At 42.2% G+C, this 23776-nt stretch overlaps 2 protein-coding genes across 3 annotated transcripts in view; both read right to left on the bottom strand.

The window, feature by feature from the left end:
• Positions 1-14156, bottom strand: part of LOC115122511 (suppressor APC domain-containing protein 2-like) — a 31913-nt gene extending 17757 nt beyond the window's left edge. The window contains exon 1 of one of the 2 annotated variants that reach the window (XM_029651729.2): positions 13037-14156. In XM_029651729.2, the coding sequence (XP_029507589.1) occupies positions 13037-13832 (796 nt within the window). In that variant the 5' untranslated portion in view covers positions 13833-14156. The remainder of the gene's footprint in view (positions 1-13036) is intronic. The other variant, XM_029651721.2, reaches the window with a different exon arrangement.
• A 7274-nt stretch (positions 14157-21430) lies between these two features.
• tmem141 (transmembrane protein 141) lies at positions 21431-23077 on the bottom strand. Its single transcript, XM_029659034.2, has 5 exons — positions 22890-23077; positions 22551-22617; positions 22350-22433; positions 22090-22197; positions 21431-21921 (listed from the first exon to the last, which is right to left on the bottom strand). The coding sequence occupies exons 1-5, from the start codon at positions 22941-22943 to the stop codon at positions 21854-21856; spliced, it is 381 nt and encodes a 126-aa protein (XP_029514894.1). The 5' UTR covers positions 22944-23077; the 3' UTR covers positions 21431-21853.
• Positions 23078-23776: the final 699 nt, after the last annotated feature.

Here is a 23776-nt window from a genome sequence, read left to right as displayed (position 1 = left end):
TTCCAGAAAATTATTTAATGGCTTTAGGAGCTTCTGATATGATAATTGACATCAATTGAGTCAATTGGAGGTGTACCTGTTGATGTATTTCAAGGCCTACCTTCAAAAATATCTATATCCACAGTACGAGTCCTATACCGACGAGTCCTATACCGACATAACCTGAAAGGCCGCTCAGCAAGGAAGAAGCCACTGCTCCAAAACCGCCATAAAAATATATTGGATATATTGAAGCAACATTCAATACATCAGTCAGGAAGTTAAAGCTTGGTCGCAAATGGGTCTTCCAAATGGACAATGACCCCAAGCATACTTCCAAAGTTGTGGAAAAATGGCTTAAGGACAACAAAGTAAAGGTATTGGAGTGGCCATCACAAAGCCCTGACCTAAATCCTATAGAACATTTGTGGGCAGAACTGAAAAAACGTGTGCGAGCAAGGAGGAACCCTGACTCAGTTACACCAGCTCTGTCAGGAGGAATGGGCCAAAATTCACCCAACTTTTTGTAGGAAGCTTGTGGAAGGCTACCTGAAATGTTTGACCCAAGTTAAACAATTTAAAGGCTACGCTACCAAATACTAATTGAGTGCATGTAAACCTCTGACCCACTGGGAATGTGAAAAGTATTTCATAAAAGCATTTCACATTCTTAAAATAAAGTGGTGATCCTAACTGACCTAAGACAGGGAATTTTTCCTAGGATTAGATGTCAGGAATTGTGAAAAACTGAATTTACATGTATTTGGCTAAGGTGTATGTAAACTTGTATATACACATACAAACTTATTTTTAAAGAATATACCTTCCTTTATTATTTCCCAACCCCCCGCAATTGGAGTAAACTAATAAACAATAACACTTAGGCTTCTACTTCCAGCTTATACATACTAATCACATTTTACAGACACAATATATTTTACAATAGTTATATTTTGTTTGTTTTTAGTCCTGGCCTCTATTTCTGATGTCCATCCAGTTTGATTTCTATTTGCCATATATTTGTACTGTGCTATTTCACAAAAGTTCTGAACCTATATACATTTTACAGACCCGGTATGTTTTACATTGGTTATCTTGTTGTTATTAGCACCATACTTCAGCTCCATTCAACCCCTCCCAGCTATCTCTTAACACCATCAATATTGGATTTCTATTTGCCATGTATTTTTCAACTGTGCTGTGATGTTTCACAAAAGTACTGAACCTTTCTATTCTCATAGTTTCTACAGATTGTAAATGAAAGATAAACATTTTTGCTAAAATAAATATTATTTTAATAATCCATTGACTATGACTTTTCAAATCACCCAGTATTGCTATCTGTAGTGTTAGTTCTAGGTAAATGTTGCAATTCTTCATCCATTCCTGGACCTGTGACCAAAAACAAGCTACATATGGACAGTACCAAAATACATGATCTAATGACTCTGCCTCCTCACAGCAAAATCTGCAGAGCTGGGGAGATTGTATCCCCCATATATATAACATTCTATTGGTTGCAAGAATTTTGTATAATCATTTAAATAGAAAATTCTACGTTTTGAATCTGGCGTCGTTTTGCGTGTCAATTCATAAACCATGTGCCATGGATCGGTACATCAAAAATCTGTTCCCAACTATTTTGCAATTTATATGGCACAGCTGTCAATTTTTTGGTCCTTAAATGAAACTGGTATATATTTTTATTTATCAAAGTTTTCTTTAACAAATGATGGTCTTTAATGCAGGGCCGACAGATAAATTCCTTACCTTTTCCCCCTTCTACCTGCCTCCTCCATTTTTTGTGGTCATGCTGCAACTAGTTGGTTGTAATTTTGGATAGAGCAGACATTTCCATATGTCTACGGAAATGTTGCTTGTTTTGTTTGTGTTTCAGATTATTTTGTGCCCAATAGAAATGAATGGTAAATAATGTATTGTGTCATTTTAGATTCACTTTTATTGTAAATAAGAATAGAATATGTTTCTAAACACTTCTACATTCATGCCGATGCTACCATGATTACGGATAATCCTGAAAGAATCATGAATAATGATGAGTGACAAAGTTACAGATGCACAAATATCATACCCCTCCAAATAATTCTGACCTCCCCTGTTATTGTAATGGTGAGAGGTTAGCATGTCTTGGGGGTATGATACTTGTGCATCTGTAACTTTATCACTCGTCATTATTCATGATTCGTTCAAATTACAGCTGACAGTCTGCACTTTAACGTCATAGTCATTGTATAATTTCAAACCCAAAGTGCTGGAGTACAGAGCCAAAACAACAAGAAAAATGTGTCACTGTCCCAATACTGTTGGAACTCTGTATATGCTTCTGAGTACCCATCACCTAACACATTAAATGAAAACCTAACCATTTGCTGTGAGGAATAACATCAACTTTAGGTACATGTTAGTGTTTGGGTATCTTTGCTCTTATATAATGTTAGTATCAAATACATAGAGCTAGGCTACCCTTTGGATATACATGGATTTCTGCATAAATTGGTCATAAAATTAGATCTGATCTTCCTCTAGGTCACAACAATAGACAAGCACAGTCTGCTTAAACTAATAACACACAAACAATTATATGTTTTCATGTCTTTATTGAACACACTGTATAAACATTCACAGTGCAGGGTGGAAAAAGTATGTGAACCCTTGAATTGAATAACTGGTTGATCCTCCTTTGGCAGCAATAACCTCAACCAAACGTTTTCTGTAGTTGCGGATCAGACCTGCACAACGGTCAGGAGGAATTTTGGACCATTCCTCTTTACAAAACTGTTTCAGTTCAGCAATATTCTTGGGATGTCTGGTGTGAACTGCTCTCTTGAGGTCATGCCACAGCATCTCACTCAGGTTGAGATCAGGACTCTGACTGGGCCACTCCAGAAGGCATATTTTCTTCTGTTGAAGCCATTCTGTTGTTGCATCACCCAACTTCTGTTGAGCTTCAATTGGCGGACAGATAGCCTAACATTCTCCTGCAAAATGTAATGGCGCCAGAAAGGATGGCTACCATTTCATGGGCTCTTAAACAACCATGCTATTTTGTACATAATGTTGCTGCTACCATTGTTTTTGCCCGAAAAGAGCCTCTGGAAATCAGAACAGCGATTATTCACCTTGAACTGGATGAAGCATTTCTTCTTAATGAGTCGGTTGAGAGGGATTTACTCCAGACACCCGAACAGGCACTCATCCCCGTCATTCGCAGGAGAAAGAGACGGAAAAGATATTGCGGAAAGAGATCGGGCTGCCTTGTGAGGATCCGCTGACGCGTGGCTAATCTGTCCTTGCCATCCGTACAACTGGCCAACGCACAATCGCTGAAAAATAAATTGAATGAGCTAAATGCACGTATATCCTACCAACAGGACATTAAAAACTGTAATATCTTATGTTTCACCGAGTCGTGGATGAACAACGACATGATTAACATACAGATGGTGGGTTACACACTGCATAGGTATGATTGAACAGCAGCCTCTGGTAAGACAAGGGGTGGCAGTCTATGCATATTTGTAAACAAAAGCTGGTGCACGATATCTAAGCAAGTCTCAAGGTTTTGCTCGCCTGAGGTAGAGTATCTCATGATAAGCTGTAGACCACACTATCTACCTAGAAAGTTTTCATCTGTATTTTTCATAGCTTTCTACATACCACCACAGACTGGCACTGGCACTAAAACCGCACTCAACGAGCTGTATACCGCAATAAGCAAACAGAAAAATGCTCATCCAGAGGCGGCGCTCCTAGCGGCTGGGGACATCAATACAGGGAAACTTAAATCTGGTTTACCTGATTTCTATCAGCATGTTAAATGTGCAACCAGAGGGGAAAAAACTCTAAACCACATTTACTCCACACACAGAGACGCGTACAAAGCTCCCCCTCGCCCTCCATTTGGCAAATCTGACCATAATTCTATCCTCCTAATTCCTGTTTACAAGCAAAAATTAAAGCAGGGTGCATCGGTGACTCAGTCAATAAAAAAGTGGTCAGATGAAGCAGATGCTAAGCTACAGGACTGTTTTCCTAGCACAGACTGGAATATGTTCCGGAAGCTTATAAGAAATCCTGATTTGCCTGATCTCATGAACAATCAAACAGGCAAAGTTTCAACACAGGACTAAGATCGAATCATACTACACCGGCTCCGACACTCATCGGATGTGTTAGTATCACCATTACAGACTACAAAGGGAAGCACAGCTGAGAGCTGCCCAGTGACACGAGCCTACCAGACAAGCTAAATAACTTCTATGCTCGGTTCGAGGCAAGTAACACTGAAACATGCATGAGAGCATTAGCTGTTCCGGATGACTGTGATCACGCTCTCCGCAGCTGATGTGAGTAAGACCTTTAAACGGGTCAACATTCACAAGGCCGCTGGGCCAGAAGGATTACCAGGACGTGTACTCTGAGCATGCGATGACCAATTGGCAAGTGTCTAGTGTCCCTGTCTGAGTCTGTAATACCAACATGTTTCAAGCAGACCACCATAGTCCCTGTGTCCAAGAACACTAAGGTAATCTGCCTAAATGACTATCGACCCGTAGCACACACATCTGTAGCCATGAAGTGCTTTGAAAGGCTGGTCATGGCTCACATCAACACCATTATCCCAGAAAACCTAGACCCACTCCAATTTGCATACCGCTGCAACCGATTCACAGATGATGTAATATATTGCACTCCACACTGCCCTTTCACACCTGGACAAAAGGAACATCTATGTGAGAATGCTATTCATTGACCGCAGCTCAGCATTCAACACCATAGTGCCCTCAAAGCTCATCACTAAGCTAAGGACCCTGGGACTAAACACCTCCCTCTGCAACTGGATCATGGACTTCCTGCATGCTCAGTCCCCTCCTGTACTCCCTGTTTACTCATGATGGCACGGCCAGGCACGACTCCAACACCATCATTAAGTTTGCCGATGACATAACAGTGGTTTGCCTGATCACCAACAATGATGACACAGCCTATATAGAGGAGGTCAGAGACCTGGCAGTGTGGTGCCAGGACAACAACCTCATCATCAATGTGATCAAGAATAAGGAGATGATTGTGGACTACAGGAAAAGGAGGACAGAGCACGCCCCCATTCTCATTGACGGGGCTGTAGTGGAGCAGATTGAGAGCTTCACGTTCCTTGGTGTCCACATCACCAACAAACGAACATGGTCCAAGCACACCAAGACAGTCGTGAAGAGGGCACAATAACTCCTATTCCCCCTCAGGAGACTGAAAAGATTTGGCATGGGTCCTCAGATCCTCAAAAGGTTCTACAGCTGCACCACCGAGAGCATCCTGACTGGTTGCATCACTGCCTGGTATGGCAACTGCTTGGCCTCCGACCGCAAGGCACTGAAGAGCGTACATCACTTGGGCCAAGCTTCCTGCCACCCAGGACCTCTATATTAGGAGGTGTCAGAGGAAGCACCAAAAAATTGTCAAAGTCTCCAGCCACCCTAGCCATAGACTGTTCTCTCTGCTACCGCACGGCATGCTGTACCGGAGTGCCAAGTCTAGGTCCAAGAAGCTTCTAAACAGCTTCAACCCCCAAGCCATAAGTCTCATGAACATCCAATCAAATGGCTACCCAGACCATTTGCACCCCCCCCCTTTATGCTGCTGCTACTCTCTGTTATTATCTACGCATTAGTCACTTTAATAACTCTACGCACATGTACATATTACGTCAATTACCTCGACTAACCGGTGCCCTCGCACATTGACTCTATACCGGTGCCCCCTGTATATAGCCTCACTACTGTTATTTTACTGCTGCTCCTCAATTACTTTTTACTTCTTAAGACTGCATTGATGATTAAGGGCTAAGGGCTTGTGAGAAAGCATTTTACTGTAAGGTCTACTACACCTGTTGCATTCGGCGCATGTGACAAATACAATTTTATTGTATTAGAAAATGTCTTGATAAACTTGGGAATTCCTTTTTCCGTCAATGGTAGCAAGCTGTCCAGGCCCTAAGACAGCAAAACAGCCCCAAACCATGATGCTCCCTCCACCATACTTTACAGTTGAGATGAGGTTTTGATGTTGGTGTGCTGTGCCTTTTTTTCCACACATAGTGTTCCTTCCAAACAACTCAACTTTCATCTGTCCACAAAATATTCTGCTGTAGAGCTGTGGAACATCCAGGTGACTATTGCAAACTTCAGACGTGCAGCAATGGGGTTTTTTGGACAGCAGTGGCTTCTTCCGTGGTGTCCTCCCATGAACACCATTCTTGTTTAGTGTTTAACATATCGTAGACTCATCAACAGAGATGTTAGCATGTTCCAGAGATTTCTGTACATCTTTAGCTGACACTCTAGGATTCTTCTTAACCTCATTGAGCATTCTGCACTGTGCTCTTGCAGTCATCTTTGCAGGATGGTCACTCCTAGGGAGAGTAGCAACAGTGCTGAACTTTCTCCATTTATAGACAATTTGTCTTACCGTGGACTGATGAACATCAAGGCTTTTAGAGATACTTTTGTAACCCTTTCCAGCTTTATGTACTTCTACACCTGCATTGCTTGCTGCTTGGGGTTTTAGCCTGGGTTTCTGTACAGCACTTTGAGATATCAGCTGATGTAAGAACGGCTTTATAAATACATTTGATTTGATTATGCAAGTCAACAATTCTCTTTTGTTTGAAGCATAGTTCACATCAGGCAAATTTGAGTTTGAATCACCAGAGATAACATCAGACTAACACATTATCACCACAAACCCACCCCAAATCTTGTGAGTGTGTGTGTGTCTCACTGACAACGATGAGACAGCCTATAGGGAGGAGGTCAGAGACCTGGCAGAGGATAACAAGCTCTCCCTCAACGTAATCAAGACAAAGGAGATGAATGTGGACTACAGGTAAAGGAGGACTGAGCACGCCCCTATTCTCATTGACGGGGCTGTAGTGGAGCAGGTTGAGAGCTTCAAGTTCCTTGGTGTCCACATCACCAACAAACTATTATGGTTCAAACACGCCAAGACAGTCGTTAAGAGGGCACAACAACTCCTTTTCCCCCTGGCATGGGTCCTCAGATCCTCAAAAAGTTATACAGCTGCACCATCGAGAGCATCCTGACTGGTTGCATCACCAACTGGTATGGCAACTGCTCAGCCTCCGACCGCAAGGCACTACAGAGGGTAGTGTATACGGCCCAGTACATCACTGTGGCCAAGCTTCCTGCCATCCAGGAACTCTATACCAGGCGGTGTTAGAGGAACCCCGTAAAATTTGCCAAAGTCCTCAGCAAGCGGTACCGGATTGCCAAGTCTAGGTCCAAAAGGCTTCTTAAAAGCTTCTACCCCCAAGCCATAAGACTCCTGAACAGCTAATCAAATGGCTACCTGGACTATTTGCATTGTCGTCCCATATTTGCATTACGCTGCTGCTACTCTGTTTAATATCTATGCATAGTTACTTTACCTCTACCTACATGTACATATTACCTCAATTAAACTGTGCCACCGCTCATTGACTCTGTACCGGTACCCCCTGTATATAGCCTCGTTACTGATATTTTATTGTTGCTCTTTAATTATTTGTTATTTTTCTATTTTCTTCTTTTTTATTTATTTTCAGTTTATTTGAGTAAATACTTTCTTAACATGTATTTATCTTAAAACTGCATTGTTGGTTAAGGGCTTGTAGGTAAGCATTTCACTGTAAGGTCTACACCTATTGTATTCGGCACATGTGACAAATAGAATTTGATTTGATTTTGTGTGTGAGACATCCTGCAGTGCCTATGGTGGCCACACGAGGAAGCTAACCTCCCTGCTAACCAATATCAACTGAGAGACAAGAGGTTTCCCTCTGGTTGTTTTGAATGTGGACAAGTTACATTTCTGAGGGGGGAGATGAGAAGAAAATGCAAGTTCAGGTGATAGTAGATAACAGAGCAGAAAAAACATGATACTCTTCCATGTTGTGTCATGACTCCCAGAAATCCTGTTAATCGGTAACTGGATATAATTCCTTGAGGGCAGAAGTATGTGGGGTTCAGAGTGGCCAAATATGTAAGGAGAAATATGTAAAGCTCCTAGTTTAGTGTTTCTAGATATTCTTCAAGTTGGACTCTGGCACCCGAAGAGGATATTGTTTACCAGTGTACGTAAGCCTCATTTGCACACCTTATAGCAGCATTGCTAATTGAAATGGTCTCCTCTGTCGATGTGCCATTTCCCATTTGGTCTAAACACATAAACACAACATGTATTGTTTTTCCATTCCAGCAGCAAGAAATTGTGATGGAAACCTTTTTGGATTGTACAGCAGAGGAGAGGTTAGTTTGAGGGAGCATGTGAGAAAGAGCCAGTCAGTGAGAGAGAGTATAGAGAAGACAAAGAGTGAGACAGTGGGAGAGACAGCAAGAAAGATAGTGAGTTAGTATTGAAATCATCATATCAGGGTCAGAATCTGCCCTACAGAGTATGAATGCTGCTCAGCTGAAGATAAAATGGTGACCCACGGGGGAACCTGTAGGCTTATTCTATCACACTCAACTGATCTAGACTCAGCTCATTTTATTTGCACTCATTATAGAGTCTCTTTAACGCTTGGATAGAAGGCTAACAATAGTTTAACATTTACCGTAGCATTGTCTATTATTAACTCAGTGTTGATGGAAATATTGACATTATCACATATGGCACTGACTTTGCCTGTGCTACATTCCTAACTCTGTTGTGCTGTGAATGAATAACATTCCAGGCAGTTGAGGGACGTCTTTATAGCAGTTTCTATTGCTCCATGCATCCACAGGTGATGTCATGTTGTCTTGAGCAGTAACGGCTGACAAAGAATGTCCCTCCTGTACTCTGCGCCTCCCCTGTTGTCTCTCTCTCTCTCTCTCTCTCTCTCTCTCTCTCTCTAGAGCCAGTTTTTCCTGAGGTGAGTTATTCCTCACACCTCACAGCTAATCTGCAGTCAGACGGGTCAGGAAGGCAAGCTCTGACAGGCTCTCTCTCTCTCTCTGTCCAACCACTTCCACACAGCCTCCTCCGCCTGTCTGGCTGCCTACAGCTCACTGCTCAGATACACAGAGATAGAACAGCAGGATCTGCAGCCATGAAAAATGTTAAATCTTTCCTAATGTTTAGAGCATCATATAACATGGATGTCATTTCACCCACACAGTGATGCTGTCCAGAAGCTGCCTTTAAAAGCGTGGGAATTATTTTCCAGTGCTCCAGAGGAATGATAATTGTTATTATGCCTTTAATTCAGCATAACCTTGGCAGGACACTAAAGCATTGGGTTCAGTAGCTCTGTAAACCATAGCCCACAATCCAGCACCAGCCGCTGGCCCATTACCCTGCTCCAATACCACATCAGCCTCTTCACTGAGTACCACAGGGGCAGCCGCGACCTCTATCCATGGTTGTGGACATCTCCCAAGAAGAGACAGCATCCCAAATGTCACTCTATTCCCTATGCAGTGCACTATGTAGAGAATAGGGTGCCAGAGAGAGAGGGAGTGCAGGGTAATGGCTGCTTCTTCAGGGGTGGGCAGGATTTCACAGCTGCCGTGCCTCAATTACCCTGCGTGTGGTAATCTGCTCTAATCCAGCGGGTTTGCTGGGGGAGTTAACATCACCATTCACCACACTTTCCAATCCCATGTACAGGCTCCTCTAGAGTGGCTCTGTGGCACTGACGTAAGTAGCTAGCCAGGGCCTCCAGGCTGCTTCTTCACGGACATGTCACAGTTATAGCTTCAGACATTCCCAGTTATACAGACAGACAGGCTTGGATTCAGCAAGGCCATTAGAGAGAGAGAGAGAGAGAGAGAGAGAGAGAGAGAGAGAGAGTGTGTGTGAGTGAGAGAGTGAGTGAGAAAGTGTGTGTGTGTGTGTGTGTGTGTGTGTGTGTGTGTGTGTGTGTGTGTGTGTGTGTGTGTGTGTGTGTGTGTGTGTGTGTGTGTGTGATGCATGTGACAAAGCAGGATTTTCTTCATGGCTTTCCCGACCTCGGTGAACACAGGCCAGTCTAATGAGGGCACCGGGAAAGGACCAGTAAAGGTTGGGCTGATGATCCCGTTAGCAGCAGTCCAAACCCCAGTCTAAACTCTGGCTAAGCATCCTGAAGAATTTGAGACATGATCTGTGACTCACGCTGGACAAGTTGGAGGCCAATTACTGAATTACACACTTTTCACTAGAGCGGAGAGATTTAAAAGGCATACCAGGGCTTTGAAATAATGGTGGTTAGTTAGCTGAGCTCACCCATTAGTAAAATACCAGCGAGTGTGGAAGAATTTACCCCTAGCTGTGGCCCCTAGCTGTGGGCTCTGGTTCTCTGTTCTAATGTGGCAATTTGGCAGTGGTTCCAGTGGTTCCAGGGCTAGAAAATGTACAGCGGCGGCGTGGCTGGTCTTATCATCTTCACATAGAGGGAGAGAACAAACAGCTAAGTTATTGAAGAGAGCTGTCCATAAACACTGACACTAGCAGTATGGGTGTAGTGTAGGGTAAGGTTTGGTGTTAGCATGTGTGTAGGTGAGGTCAAATTAGAAGTTACAAGGCTGTGATGACAAGCTCAGAGTAGGCACCTTCACACTAAAAGAAAGGATGTGATCAAAAGATCTGGGAATCAGTTAGCTGACTCAAAATGGAGCCTATATTGCACAGTACTTGTCCTGCACTGTAAAAAGTAGGACGGCACAGTTCTTCATCTGAAGTGTTTTTTCTGATTGGTATGATCCAAAATTACGCTTTGGTTCTTTCAACCTATTCAGTTAGTCTGAAATCAAATAACGACTTTGACAGATCAATGTGATTTTGGAGGCCTGGCCTATTGGGGCTGTGGCTTTCAGTTTGTTATTTTTGGCCACCTGTGAGAGTGAATGTCATTCCAGGTAATGTGTTCTGTTTTTTATTATTTTATTATTATATGTTGACTGCCAGTACTGAATCTTAAATGGAAAATCCACTCAAAAACTAACTTTTGGTATCTTTTTCATTAGTCCACTGTTGATACAGTCCCAAAAATGTTTTGCATGTCAGCAGTCAAGATTTTAAGATATTGGACTTTCAAGAAAAGTGGATGGGTCACTATTGTCTAGACATGTACAGTACACAGCTATCTAGCTATCATTAACAGTTTTACCTACCTGCAGATTCATACTCTATGATTTAATGCATAGTGGCTAGCTATGACAATCCATTTCTACTGTAGCTATGGGCTGGGATTATGGTTCATTGTTTAGCTAGCTAGCTGGCTACATGTCTAAACAAAAGACTCTACTTCGCAATAGAATGATTAAATGACCCATCAAGTTAGCCAGGTATGTCTGGGGGTGGTTACGGACATCTATTGTATATCATGAACATGTGTACTGTACATGTCTAGACAATAGTGACCCATCCACTTTTCTAGATGTGGTTGGGGGTGGTTATAGCATGTCTTTCACATGACCCATCAACTTCGACAAGTGTCTGGGTAAGCATCATCTAATAGGCTAATTATAAAATATTTTTATCTGGACACTTTCAAAGTCAGATTAGGATATAGGCCAAGTACTAGATGAAGTGTATTTTTACCTGGAGTTTTGTAAAGAGATAGGTGGGGCTAAGGCTTAAGGGTGTGTGAACGATGCTGAATAGGTGTAGACAAAGACGAGCTCTCCAGTAGGTGTACCAAAACATTCAAGGGACATTTTCTCAAAAGTGGGGTTACAAGTTTGTCAACTTTCAAAGCAGAATTACTTTCTCGTTGTTTCTCAACTGCAGTGTATGATATACCATTTTGTAGCTCTGAATCTCTACTTTTATCCAACGTTTAAAAAAAAGCAATATCAAATGTTACTAGTCTACATAAGGCTGAATGGAGGCGGTGGATCACACATAGCCAATATTGACTTTGCAGCTGGCCCATCTAGAGGAAATCGCTCAGTTCTGCCTCCAGGGCAGGATTCATGACAATAAACGTCAACCTGCGAGACTGCATGCATCAAGAGCTCAGAGGGCAGCTGACACTTAGTCCAGTGGTGGAAAAAGTACCCAATTGTCAAACTTGTGTAAAAGTAAAGATACATTATTATAAAATGACTCAAGTAAAAGTGAAAGTCACCCAGTATAATACTACTTGAATAAAAGTCTAAAAGTATTTGGTTTTAAAAATACTTAAATATCAAAAGTAAATGTATTTGCTAAAATATTCTTAAGTATCAAAATTAAAAGTAAAGGTATAAATAATTTCAAATTCCTTATATTAAGCAAACCAGACGGCACCATTTTAGTGTTTTTAAAATGTACAAATAGCCAGGGGCACACTTCAACACACAGACATCATTTACAAACGAAGCATTTGTGTTTAGTGTGCCCAGAGGATCAGAGGCAGTAGGGATGACCAGGGATGTTCTCTTGATAATTGTGTGATTTGGGCCATTTTCCTGTCTTGCTAAGCATTCAAAATGTAATGACTACTTTTGGTGTCAGGGAAATGTATGGAGTAAAAAGTACATTATTTTCTTAAGAAATGTAGTTCAGTAAAAGTAAAAGTAGTCAAAAATATCAATCGTAAAGTACAGATACCCCCAAAAAAGCAACTTAAGCAGATACTTTAATGTATTTTTACTTAAGTACTTTACACCACTGATTTAGTTTGATGCTAAACATTTTGTAACCTGGAACTTAACCTGTTGTGCTGCAGAGGTTTAGTGAGAGGATGTCTGTGTGTCTGGTATAGCGATGATAAGTGCTCGTGTGTCTGTTTCATACCCCTCTATGTCCACACCTGGGTCAATGAGACTGAGACAGCAGAATAGCCCTGACCGGTTTTACAACCCACTTGATCTCATTACTGAGTGACGATCAATGAGCTTTACATCATTGAGTCTTTCCCGATCGCTTACCCTAGTGAGAAACAAAATACACCCATGGAGAGAGACAGAGATGGATGACTGGTCCTGATCTTAGATAATTAATCTCTCCTGCAGACCCACTCAATACTCATTCAGATATGTATTTAATTTATCACAATGTGAAATCAATCAAGAGTGACATTCAAACTTACTTGGTTTTTGGAGGCTTGGTGACTCGAGCGCAAGGGACTCTATGGACCTCACCCGACTCTGCTGTGGATGAGCTTGCTTCACCATTCGAACCGAATCTTCTCGATACGAACCGCTTTCGAGCACAATGGGAATCCGTTCCAAACTTCTGCCTGATCTCTCATAACCCGCATTGGTGTACCGCACGGGGCCACCTGCGGCAGAGGTGACTGGGTATCCAGTGTTCCCCTCCTCATGTCTGGACCGACTCTGAAGTGAGGACGCGCGGTTGTGATGCGTTTTGTTGGTCCCGTTGCTCGGATCCAGTGGAATAACTTTGTTTTCAATCCGAGTTCCGACCGAGCAGGCAGAAAGCGGGCCTGGTTTTTGCGCTGGCAGATGGTGCTGTTCCGGGTGCACGGCAGACGGTCCCTTCATTTGGTTGTTGTTGTCCGGGTTCAGCATCGAGTATCGCAACCCCGCCACGAAGCGCTCAAATGTCAGGCAACCATGCGGTGGGGCCACCCGCCTCAGGCACTCCAGCACCCCGCCGGGCAAATCATGAGTATCTGCCCCTTGCCATCGACTCTCAATCTCCGATATGTGCACATACCCTCTCTTCCCGTCATCAAGGATGTCAAAGAGTGTCCTCAAACTGTGTAAAAATGCTTTGGGTAACCCATCTGTTGAATATTCCGTGTCTTTGGGCTGCATTTTACCGGTTCTGCTTGTCTTGCCTTCTCTTCTTGTGCCAATCCTACCGTAAATTGTCGATGACCCGTTCAATTTGCACCTCCGATCAGTCACTATCAGAGCCATTCATTTATCAATCGTTGAACTGAATAATGGCAAACTCAAACCTCACCAAGATATATCTTATAACGTGGTTATAAAGTCTTATTACTTTGCGCGTGATACAACAACTATTCGTTTGTAATAAGTAGCCTAGCCTACTATATTTATTCAAAATTAATTAGAAATTCTACCCATTTCTCTTTATGCCTTCCATTGACGAAACACTGCTTTCCCTCTCCGGATTTGCAGCTCCAGGATACTTTATTTCAACTGGACAGTCCTTCAAACGTCTGCGCAGATTTGTCTAGGGACACAGCCATTGGTCATCGTCAGAATTGCCGTGCGCTTATTGGTAGGAACTTGTGGAAGGTAGAAGTTTGAGTTGTGCTTTTGTTATTCATAGAGCCGGACGTTATTCGCCCAAGGATTCAAACCCTACCCACTTAATGAGTGAGGAAATATGCGTGTTTACCCTACATCTGGGTCTAATTGTAAAAAAAAAAAAATAGTCCGTCTTTATCCAAGATGTTTACAATAATGTTTATACATAGTAATAGGCATATGATACACTGTAGCCTATGAGTGATACATTGTAGATTAGAGCTTTGTATCACCACTATATTCCATAAATGAAAGTGTTTTAACTGACTAAGCCACTAATATTTCACAATGTTTAACATATAGGGCTTTGTAAGCTTTATATGACCAAGCATATCGTAATATATCTTTAGAAAAAAGGTTCTTATAACTAACACAAGTCACAGCTATCTCGTCTTTCCTCCATGTAGATACATCATTAGAGAAGAGCAGTCACTTCCATTTCATCCTCAAGCCTCGCTTGCTCAGACTTGAATTCTTCTCTCATCCCTTGAGGACAACTTTTAATTTGATGTAATTTAAGTTTCACTCTGTCACAGGGAATGCTGCAATTTATATAGGCTACATTTATGATGTATCCCTGTTTCTACTCTCTCCTCTCCTCTCACTGTAAACCAACCAACACAGTACTAGTCATTATTGATAACATATTGATTTTGCGAACAGAATCACTGAATGCCTGAGGGTGAGATCAAATTGATTGTCATAGTAAAGGATCTGACAATTGCATACAGTAGAAAGTCCTACACACAGTGGCTTTGGTCATTAATGGATGGAATTATCCTAACAGTAAACCCTCTTTGGCTACTCCACCGGGGTCAGCTAGTGCACGCTCCTATGTAGTAGCATAGCTAGAGAAAAAGATGGTGTGTGTGCGTGCATGTGCATGCTCATGTGTGTGTGTGTGTGTGTGTGTGTGCACGTGACAGAGAGAGATAGACTGCACTGCCAATGTGAGTGGTGTTCTTTTACTGATCGGCAGGTTCAGAGTCAGACAATTTAATCCTCAATTCTCTACCAGCCTCCCTCCCCTACTTTTCCTTTCACCCTGTCTCTCTCTCCTAATCACGCACATACACTGCCACAGTCACACAAACACATAAGCCTGCGCGCACACGCACGCAAGCACACACACACACACACACACTACAGTGCCCACAGTTCATCAGTGGAAGCTAAACCATGAGTGCACTGAGGGAATTATCCCTGACCCTGCTATTGTTTATCTTACTTATTAGAACCATAGGTTTACCCTCACCCCACTGGCCAACTCACACGCTCACACGCACACACATTATATATCTTTTTTTACTTGTGCTTTGTATCTCTGTCTCTCCCTTCAGCAATATCGCTGTGCATGTGGCAAACCATTTGAGAGCTGGGTCACTGCATTATTTTCGGGAAGTGCTTCAAATCTTAGACTTTTATCCTAAGTTGAGTCATAATGGAAGACAGAGAAGAAGTGGAAGTACATTTAAGCGATGGAGGCTGAAGGAGGGAACAGATAGTGCCAAGTCTTTATCTCATTTAGCCTTCAGATTAGACTGTGAATGTCTATTCCCAAATAATGAAACCAATCCAATCCTCATCTATGACAAGGATTGCCTAGTGGTTAGAGCGTTGGGCCAGTAACCCGAAAGGTTGCTGGATCAAATCCCTGAGCTGACAAGGTAAAAATATGTCATTCTGCCCCTGAGCAAGGCAGTTAACCCACTGTTCCCTGGGTGTTTAAGATGTGGATGTCGATTAAGGCTGCCCACCACATATCTCTGATTCAGAGGGGTTGGGTTAAATGCGGAAGACACATTTCAGTTAAAGGCATTCAGTTGTACAACTGACTAGGTATCCCCCATTTCCAAGCCTTCATTCTGTTCCTGCTTTTCTGGTGTTTCTGAGTTTATTAAGAGGGTTTATTTAAGCACTTCTCTGGGTGCCTAAGGGAATGGACTTTGGTCACCTAGGTTCTCCAGATAGTTATGTGTAAAAAGACTATTGTTTCACAGGCTTCCATTAAGAGAGAAAAACACATATTTGCACAAATTTGAAAAGGAAACTAGTTCAGCTATGCAAATGGTGCCACAGTAGGGTTTAAGATACAATACAATCTCATTGTGTTCTATTTACACACATACTGATTTCTACCACCCATGAAGCTGATCCTGTGTTTTTTATAACAATAATGATGCAAAAGACTGATATCTTAGCCAAATTCTTCAGACTCCTATAAATACATGCAGTATGTATTTATAGATTGTAATGCATGTCTTGCTCTAGTCTAAGCCATCTATCAAATTCATCACGTGACAGGCGGCTTATGAAGAATGTGTTCTTGTTCTTCGAAGCATTGTTAATCAGTGTATATACCAAACTACATAGTAATGACACACTGTGCCTCTAGTATGTATGAAGACAGAAATATCAGACCAATTCCAATATGCCTGTTAGCACTAGTTTCAAGTATGATTTTTAATGGCCTTGAGAAAAGGAGCTTGAACCATACCACATCTTCACGTTTTACCCAGCATCAGTATATTTTGAATCCTTACAAACTCCGCTCTAGAGAAGGCTAGTAACAGTGACTAAAGTTCAGGGCAGGGTACTGGGCGAAGGCCATCTAGTGAAACTATTTAACAGTCTGACGGTCCCAGCTTTGATTCACCTGTACTGTCTCCGCCTTGTAGATGGTAGCGAGGTGAACAGGCTGTGGCTCGGGTGGCTGAGATCCTTGACAATCTTCAAATCAAATACAATTTTATTGGTCACATACACGTGTTTAGCAGGTGTTATTGCGGGTGTAGCAAAGTGCTTGTAAAAGTGTATACCTATAGAAAGGGAGGAGCAAAATGGTGTCGTGGCCACTACTACACCGGATAAAGCACTAAATAAACTTCAGTTAGTGCTAAATACGGCTGCTAGAATCCTGACTAGAACCAAAAAATTTGATCATATTACTCCAGTGCTAGCCTCTCTACACTGGCTTCCTGTCAAAGCAAGGGCTGATTTCAAGGTTTTACTGCTAACCTACAAAGCATTACATGGGCTTGCTCCTACCTATCTCTCTGATTTGGTCCTGCCGTACATACCTACACGTACGCTACGGTCACAAGACGCAGGCCTCCTAATTGTCCCTAGAATTTCTAAGCAAACAGCTGGAGGCAGGGCTTTCTCCTATAGAGCTCCATTTTTATGGAACGGTCTGCCTACCCATGTCAGAGACGCAAACTCGGTCTCAACCTGTCTTTACTGAAGACTCATCTCTTCAGTGGGTCATATGATTGAGTGTAGTCTGGCCCAGGAGTGGGAAGGTGAACGGAAAGGCTCTGGAGCAACGAACCGCCCTTGCTGTCTCTGCCTGGCCGGTTCCCCTCTTTCCACTGGGATTCTCTGCCTCTAACCCTGTTACGGGGGCTGAGTCACTGGCTTACTGGGGCTCTCTCATGCTGTCCCTGGGGGGGTGCGTCACCTGGGTGGGTTGATTCACTGTTGTGGTCAGCCTGTCTGGGTTGGCGCCCCCCCCTTGGGTTGTGCCGTGGAGGAGATCTTTGTGGGCTATACTCGGCCTTGTCTCAGGATGGTAAGTTGGTGGTTGAAGATATCCCTCTAGTGGTTTGGGGGCTGTGCTTTGGCAAAGTGGGTGGGGTTATATCCTTCCTGTTTGGCCCTGTCCGGGGGTGTCCTCGGATGGGGCCACAGTGTCTCCTGACCCCTCCTGTCTCAGCCTCCAGTATTTATGCTGCAGTAGTTTATGTGTCGGGGGGCTAGGGTCAGTTTGTTATATCTGGAGTACTTCTCCTGTCCTATTCGGTGTCCTGTGTGAATCTAAGTGTGCGTTCTCTAATTCTCTCCTTCTCTCTTTCTTTCTCTCTCTCGGAGGACCTGAGCCCTAGGACCATGCCCCAGGACTACCTGACATGATGACTCCTTGCTGTCCCCAGTCCACCTGGCCATGCTGCTGCTCCAGTTTCAACTGGCCTGGGCCCTAGGACCATGTCCCAGGACTACCTGACATGATGACTCCTTGCTGTCCCCAGTCCACCTGGCCATGCTGCTGCTCCAGTTTCAACTGTTCTGCCTTACTATTATTCAACCATGCTGGTCATTTATGAACATTTGAACATCTTGGCCACGTTCTGTTATAATCTCCACCCGGCACAGCCAGAAGAGGACTGGCCACCCCACATATGCTCTCTCTAATTCTCTCTTTCTTTCTCTCTCTCGGAGGACCTGAGCCCTAGGACCGTGCCCCAGGACTACCTGACATGATGACTCCTTGCTGTCCCCAGTCCACCTGACTGTGCTGCTGCTCCAGTTTCAACTGTTCTGCCTTATTATTATTCGACCATGCTGGTCATTTATGAACATTTGAACATCTTGGTCATGTTCTGTTATAATCTCTACCCGGCACAGCCAGAAGAGGACTGGCCACCCCACATAGCCTGGTTCCTCTCTAGGTTTCTTCCTAGGTTTTGGCCTTTCTAGGGAGTTTTTCCTAGCCACCGTGCTTTTACACCTGCATTGTTTGCTGTTTGGGGTTTTAGGCTGGGTTTCTGTACAGCACTTTGAGATATCAGCTGATGTACGAAGGGCTATATAAATACATTTGATTTGATTTGATCAAGCTTGGTGTTATCGTTTTTGGATTATCAGCTAATGCATTGTGTGGGATGTACACATTGTGTTGAATGTCCTGAAAAGTCATTCAGAGTCAATAGAATGAGTTAAGCTGGTCATTTGGGACATGAGAAGATTAAGACACACATAAGACTATATGCCGTTACTGCAATGAGACAGGACATGAGGTAGAATACACTGACTTGAAGTGTCAAATGGTCATAGTTTCACGCTCTCATGCCTCTTCTTCAACCAAATGAGCAAATCCGCACGAGAGATGTGAGTGGCTTTACATATACGTGAGCCAGCTAGTGGTGGCATGTCTAAATAATGGTGACCAAAGCCCCCTCTCCAGACTCACAGCATTTACTATATATATATACTGTAAGTGACAAAGGCAAACATGATCTGTTTAATGGATGTTTCAGAGATAAATCCTGTACGTCGTTAACACTAATGCTTATCACTAACAGGAAATCAACACATTGTGCTAATCTGTTTTAGCCTAATAATTTTAAAGTGCTTCAGTTCAATGAACATTATGTCATGTATCATTACAGACATCTTCACATTAGCGTACCCTCGTGTGGACTTCCCTCCCCTCCGGTCATCACTTCTTTGCCATCTCTCATCAACGCAAATTCCATTGACTTTAAATTGAACAGAATTAGGCAAATCATGCAAAGTACTCACAAATGTGTTCATAAAAAAAATTCACTAAGTATTTAAAGCTATAATCATAAAATATCCTAAATAAATTGATGTAGTATTAGCCTACATAAAGTGTGAGACACATTCACCAAGTGGATGAATATAGACAGTAGTCCTTACAATGCAATTCTAGAAGACCTTTGTCAAACAGTTTTGTAAGGCATCCTGCTCACACCCTCTGTTGACTCAAAGTAAAGTTGAGGAGTTGCTAAATAAAGTCAATTCTGAATGAAAGAGAAACCAAGCATTATACCTAGTGATATACGGTATGTACTGTATGTTATGCTGCTAGTATAACCTTTCCCAAACTGTGTTAAATGTGCAAGAATTCTACAAAAACTCAATGATCCATACTAACCACTAGTGGCACTTTAGGAAACTATTGGTTTGTTTCAGCCGTACAGCATGCCAACCAAGGCATAAAAAATAATACTGGATCATGAGCTTAAAATTTGAATCCCCCCAAAAAGTGAAAACAAATTTGTGGAACGCTGTCAAAATGCAACATTTGCCCTCGTATCCTGCTCCAGGGATTTTTCTGCCATTGTAATCCTTGGGCGGGCCCACCTAAGCATTTTTTCGGATCACCTAAGTGCAAACAGTGTAAACAGTGTAAAAACTAAGTGTAAACTTAAACGACTAAAACCAGATATAAAGTATGTTGAAAAGATAATGGACCTATATCTTTTTTAATAATATAATCTCTGGGAACTAACAATCACCAAAATAAAAACTAGACTGCAGGGAGAAAGGAAAATTCCCAAAACAATTTAGCAGTATTCATTTTTTTATTGTTTGAGCAAAAGAAACTACCTTTAAAACGACAAAAAAAAATCCTCAGGTCCATGGCAGAATATGTAGAATCGTGGGAAATGAGTATTAAACCTCTTAAGGATTAGCCCCTTTTTTTCATCTAAAATGACACATCCAAATCTAACTACATGTAGCTCAGGCCCTGAAGCAAGGATATGCATATTATTGGTACAATTTGAAAGGAAACACTTTGAAGTTTATGGAAATGTGAAAGGAATGTAGTAGAATATAACAATATAGATCTGGTAAAAGATAATACATCATCTTTGAAATGCAAGAGAAAGGCCAAAATGTATTATTCCTGCCCAGGTGCAATTTAGATTTTGGCCACTAGATGGCATCAGTGTATGTGCAACATTTTAGATTAACCATTGAATTTCTGTTCAAAATTTTAAATCAAGATGCCCAAATGTGCCTAATTTGTTTATTAATAACTTTTCATGTTCAAAATTGTGCACTCTCCTCAAACAATAGCATGGTATTCTTTCACTATAATAGCTACTGAAAATTGGACAGTGCAGCTAGATTAACAAGAATTGAAGCTTTCTGACAATATCAGATATGTCTATGTCCTGGGAAATGTTTTTACTTACAACCTCATGCTAATCGATTTAGCCTACGTTAGCTCTACCGTCCCGTGGAAGAGACACCGAACCCGAAGAAGTTTTAAAATGCAACTTTTTCTCTCAGCTGCATTACAAAAGGCGCCCGGCTCACTAGAGAGTGATGAGCCAAGTAAAGCCCGCCCTGGCCAAACCCTCCCCTAACCTAGACGACGCTAGGCCAATGACACAGCCTGGGATTGAACCCGGGTCTGTAGTGATGCCTCAAGCACTGTGATGCACTGCCTTAGACCGCTGCACCACTCAGGAAGCCCTAGATAAATAGCTTTAGACTCTCATCTCCAAGATGGGAGCCTCTAAAATGTGTTATAAAATGTAGCCACACCCCTACCAACCACCCTTTTTGATCCAGAAAAAACCCTGCGCTCCAAATCCAAATCTCACAGCCTATTGGTCTGGAAATCTGACCCTTACTCATGTGTCAACAGTGGTTTACCTTTGAGGAGATAAAAGCTTAATGATAGACATGATTTCTATTGCATTAAACCCAGTAAATCAAATCAAATTTTATTTATCACATGCGCCGAATACAACAGGTGAAGTATTTACAGGATGTGATCAAACGGACATTGTTTATTCAACCCTCAAGCCCATTCTATAACATATAATGTTTTTCCCTTACCTTTTCCATATATTAAATAAACTATGCACTATAATAGTACTCATCTGGACACAAGTCAGGGTGGCTCAATCTGACAAAATGCCATGATCAATTTACAAGGTTTTCTGATCTATATAACGGGTTCAATCACTGAACCCACGTGAAACTAAGTCCAGCATGGCAGAACATTGTCCAATGGTGACGCAGTTGAACCATAATACCTAAATAAATGTGTTTATTGATAGGGTTGAGTGGTTGAGATGTGAAGCAGAGGACTGGGGTTGCCTGTACATGAGTATGTCCTGTGGTCATTCCATCACATCTCCATATGGGGTCTTCTTAGGCCCAGCTGGTTCCTCAGGGGCAGGCTCTGCTACTGCAATACAGACAGACACAGAGAGATGTCAGAGACCTGAGAGCTGAATAAACTGCTGACCTAATGTCTACCCCTCTTATTTTGTGTCCGTCTTCACAACAGGCATTGAGATTTAGTCCACGTAGTATAGAATGGCATAGAATAGAGTAGAACCACAGCTATACTCACTGTGTGGTGTTCGGTCTGGTACTTTCCCTGTCTCTATTAGCATCCATAGGTCAGTGCACTTCATTGTCTCCCAGCGTGTCACTGCATAGCTGCCCACTGACGAAGCCGCTGAAGGGGAATAGAGAGGGCAATGAAAGGAACAAGGTGAGACAAAGAGGTAGACATGATTGACGTTTAGACAATCATTCTAAACTCTATATTACTGCAAGTTATAGCTAAACATCACATTCTGTAATTTGAGTACACGGGCACACTCTCACCTGTTGAAATCAGCAGGTTCCACTGCAAAGGATATGGAAGCCTCTTCTGAATAACTTTTTGTATGAGAAATAATCCACTTGTCCCTACAATAGAGTACAGGAAATGTTTGGGTACATGAAAGCGGCTCCACGATGCATTCATGCATAAATAAATTGCTATTATATGAAGTGAAAACAAAGCATTGGGAGAGTGTCACTCACCCAATATAAAGGTCGCTGTCCCTTTCATGAAGGCATGAGACTGACAGGCAGCATACTGCTGTAAACCCTGAGAGAGAAGAAAGATCGCAAATGGGTTGAATACAAAATACAATCATCATGAGAGATTATTTTATGTTCAATATGTGTCCCAGGTTAGGTAGCTCTGGTAAGAAATCTGAGAACACAACTAGCAAGGAAGGCTGTAAAACCTAGCAAATGTATATAATCGTGTTTAAAACGTCAAAACACAAAGCACGTGTAATCTACAGCTGAGCTACAGCAACCATTCAGCAGTGTCTTGCGTAAAAGGTTGAAGCAGTAAAAAGAGAAAAGACCAACCGGATGTTTTGCTGCAAGCGCATCGTCCACTTTTGTGAGTCCAAGGTTGACCATTTCGTAAATAAACACTTTAATTAAGTTGACGTATTTATTATACCACTACAATATCCAACATATACAAGCCAATGTGTACATAACTGTTATGAAACTTGCAACTTCCGCATAGAGTAAAACAAATCCCGAAGGGTATAATTTTATGAAGGTTTCTGTGATACTAAATGACTCACGACGCCTCGTGGTGTGGGGGCGTCAGTGCAGCTTTTAACTAATGAGGCATAAAGTGTGCATTACTGTATTCACTTTTATGGGTAGATAAATCGGATTGGTATAGTTTGTTTTCTGCTATGTAAAGATTTGTAATTTATATATTATGCAAAAGTTTAAGATTTTAGCATACAAAAGAAATGAAAAGACCCATAATCAAAACTACAATAGAACATGCTTGTCACAGTCTTGATTATTTTCTTCTCTGAACATGTACGATTTTTCAGTGTGATCCAATGCTTTACTCTACTGGTCATAGTCAGCTTTTATTTAGGCAAGTCAGTTAAGAATAAATTCTTATTTACAATGATGGCCTACCAAAAGGCAAAAGGCCACCTGCGGGGACGGGGCTGGGATTAAAAAATTATATTATAGGACAAAACACACATCACGACAAGAGAGACACTACAACACTACATAAAGAGAGACCTAAGACAACAACATAGCAAGGCAGCAACACATGACAACACAGCATAGCAGCAGCACAACATGGTAGCAGCACAAAACATGGTACAAACATTATTGGGCACAGACAACCGCACAAAGGGCAAGAAGGTAGAGACAATAATACATCACGCAAAGCAGCCATAACTGTCAGTAAGAGTGTCCATGATTGAGTCTTT

The sequence above is a fragment of the Oncorhynchus nerka genome, linkage group LG4, assembly GCF_034236695.1.
Source record: "Oncorhynchus nerka isolate Pitt River linkage group LG4, Oner_Uvic_2.0, whole genome shotgun sequence".
Classification (NCBI taxonomy): Eukaryota; Metazoa; Chordata; class Actinopteri; order Salmoniformes; family Salmonidae; genus Oncorhynchus; species Oncorhynchus nerka.
This window is presented reverse-complemented; position numbering and strand designations above follow the sequence as displayed.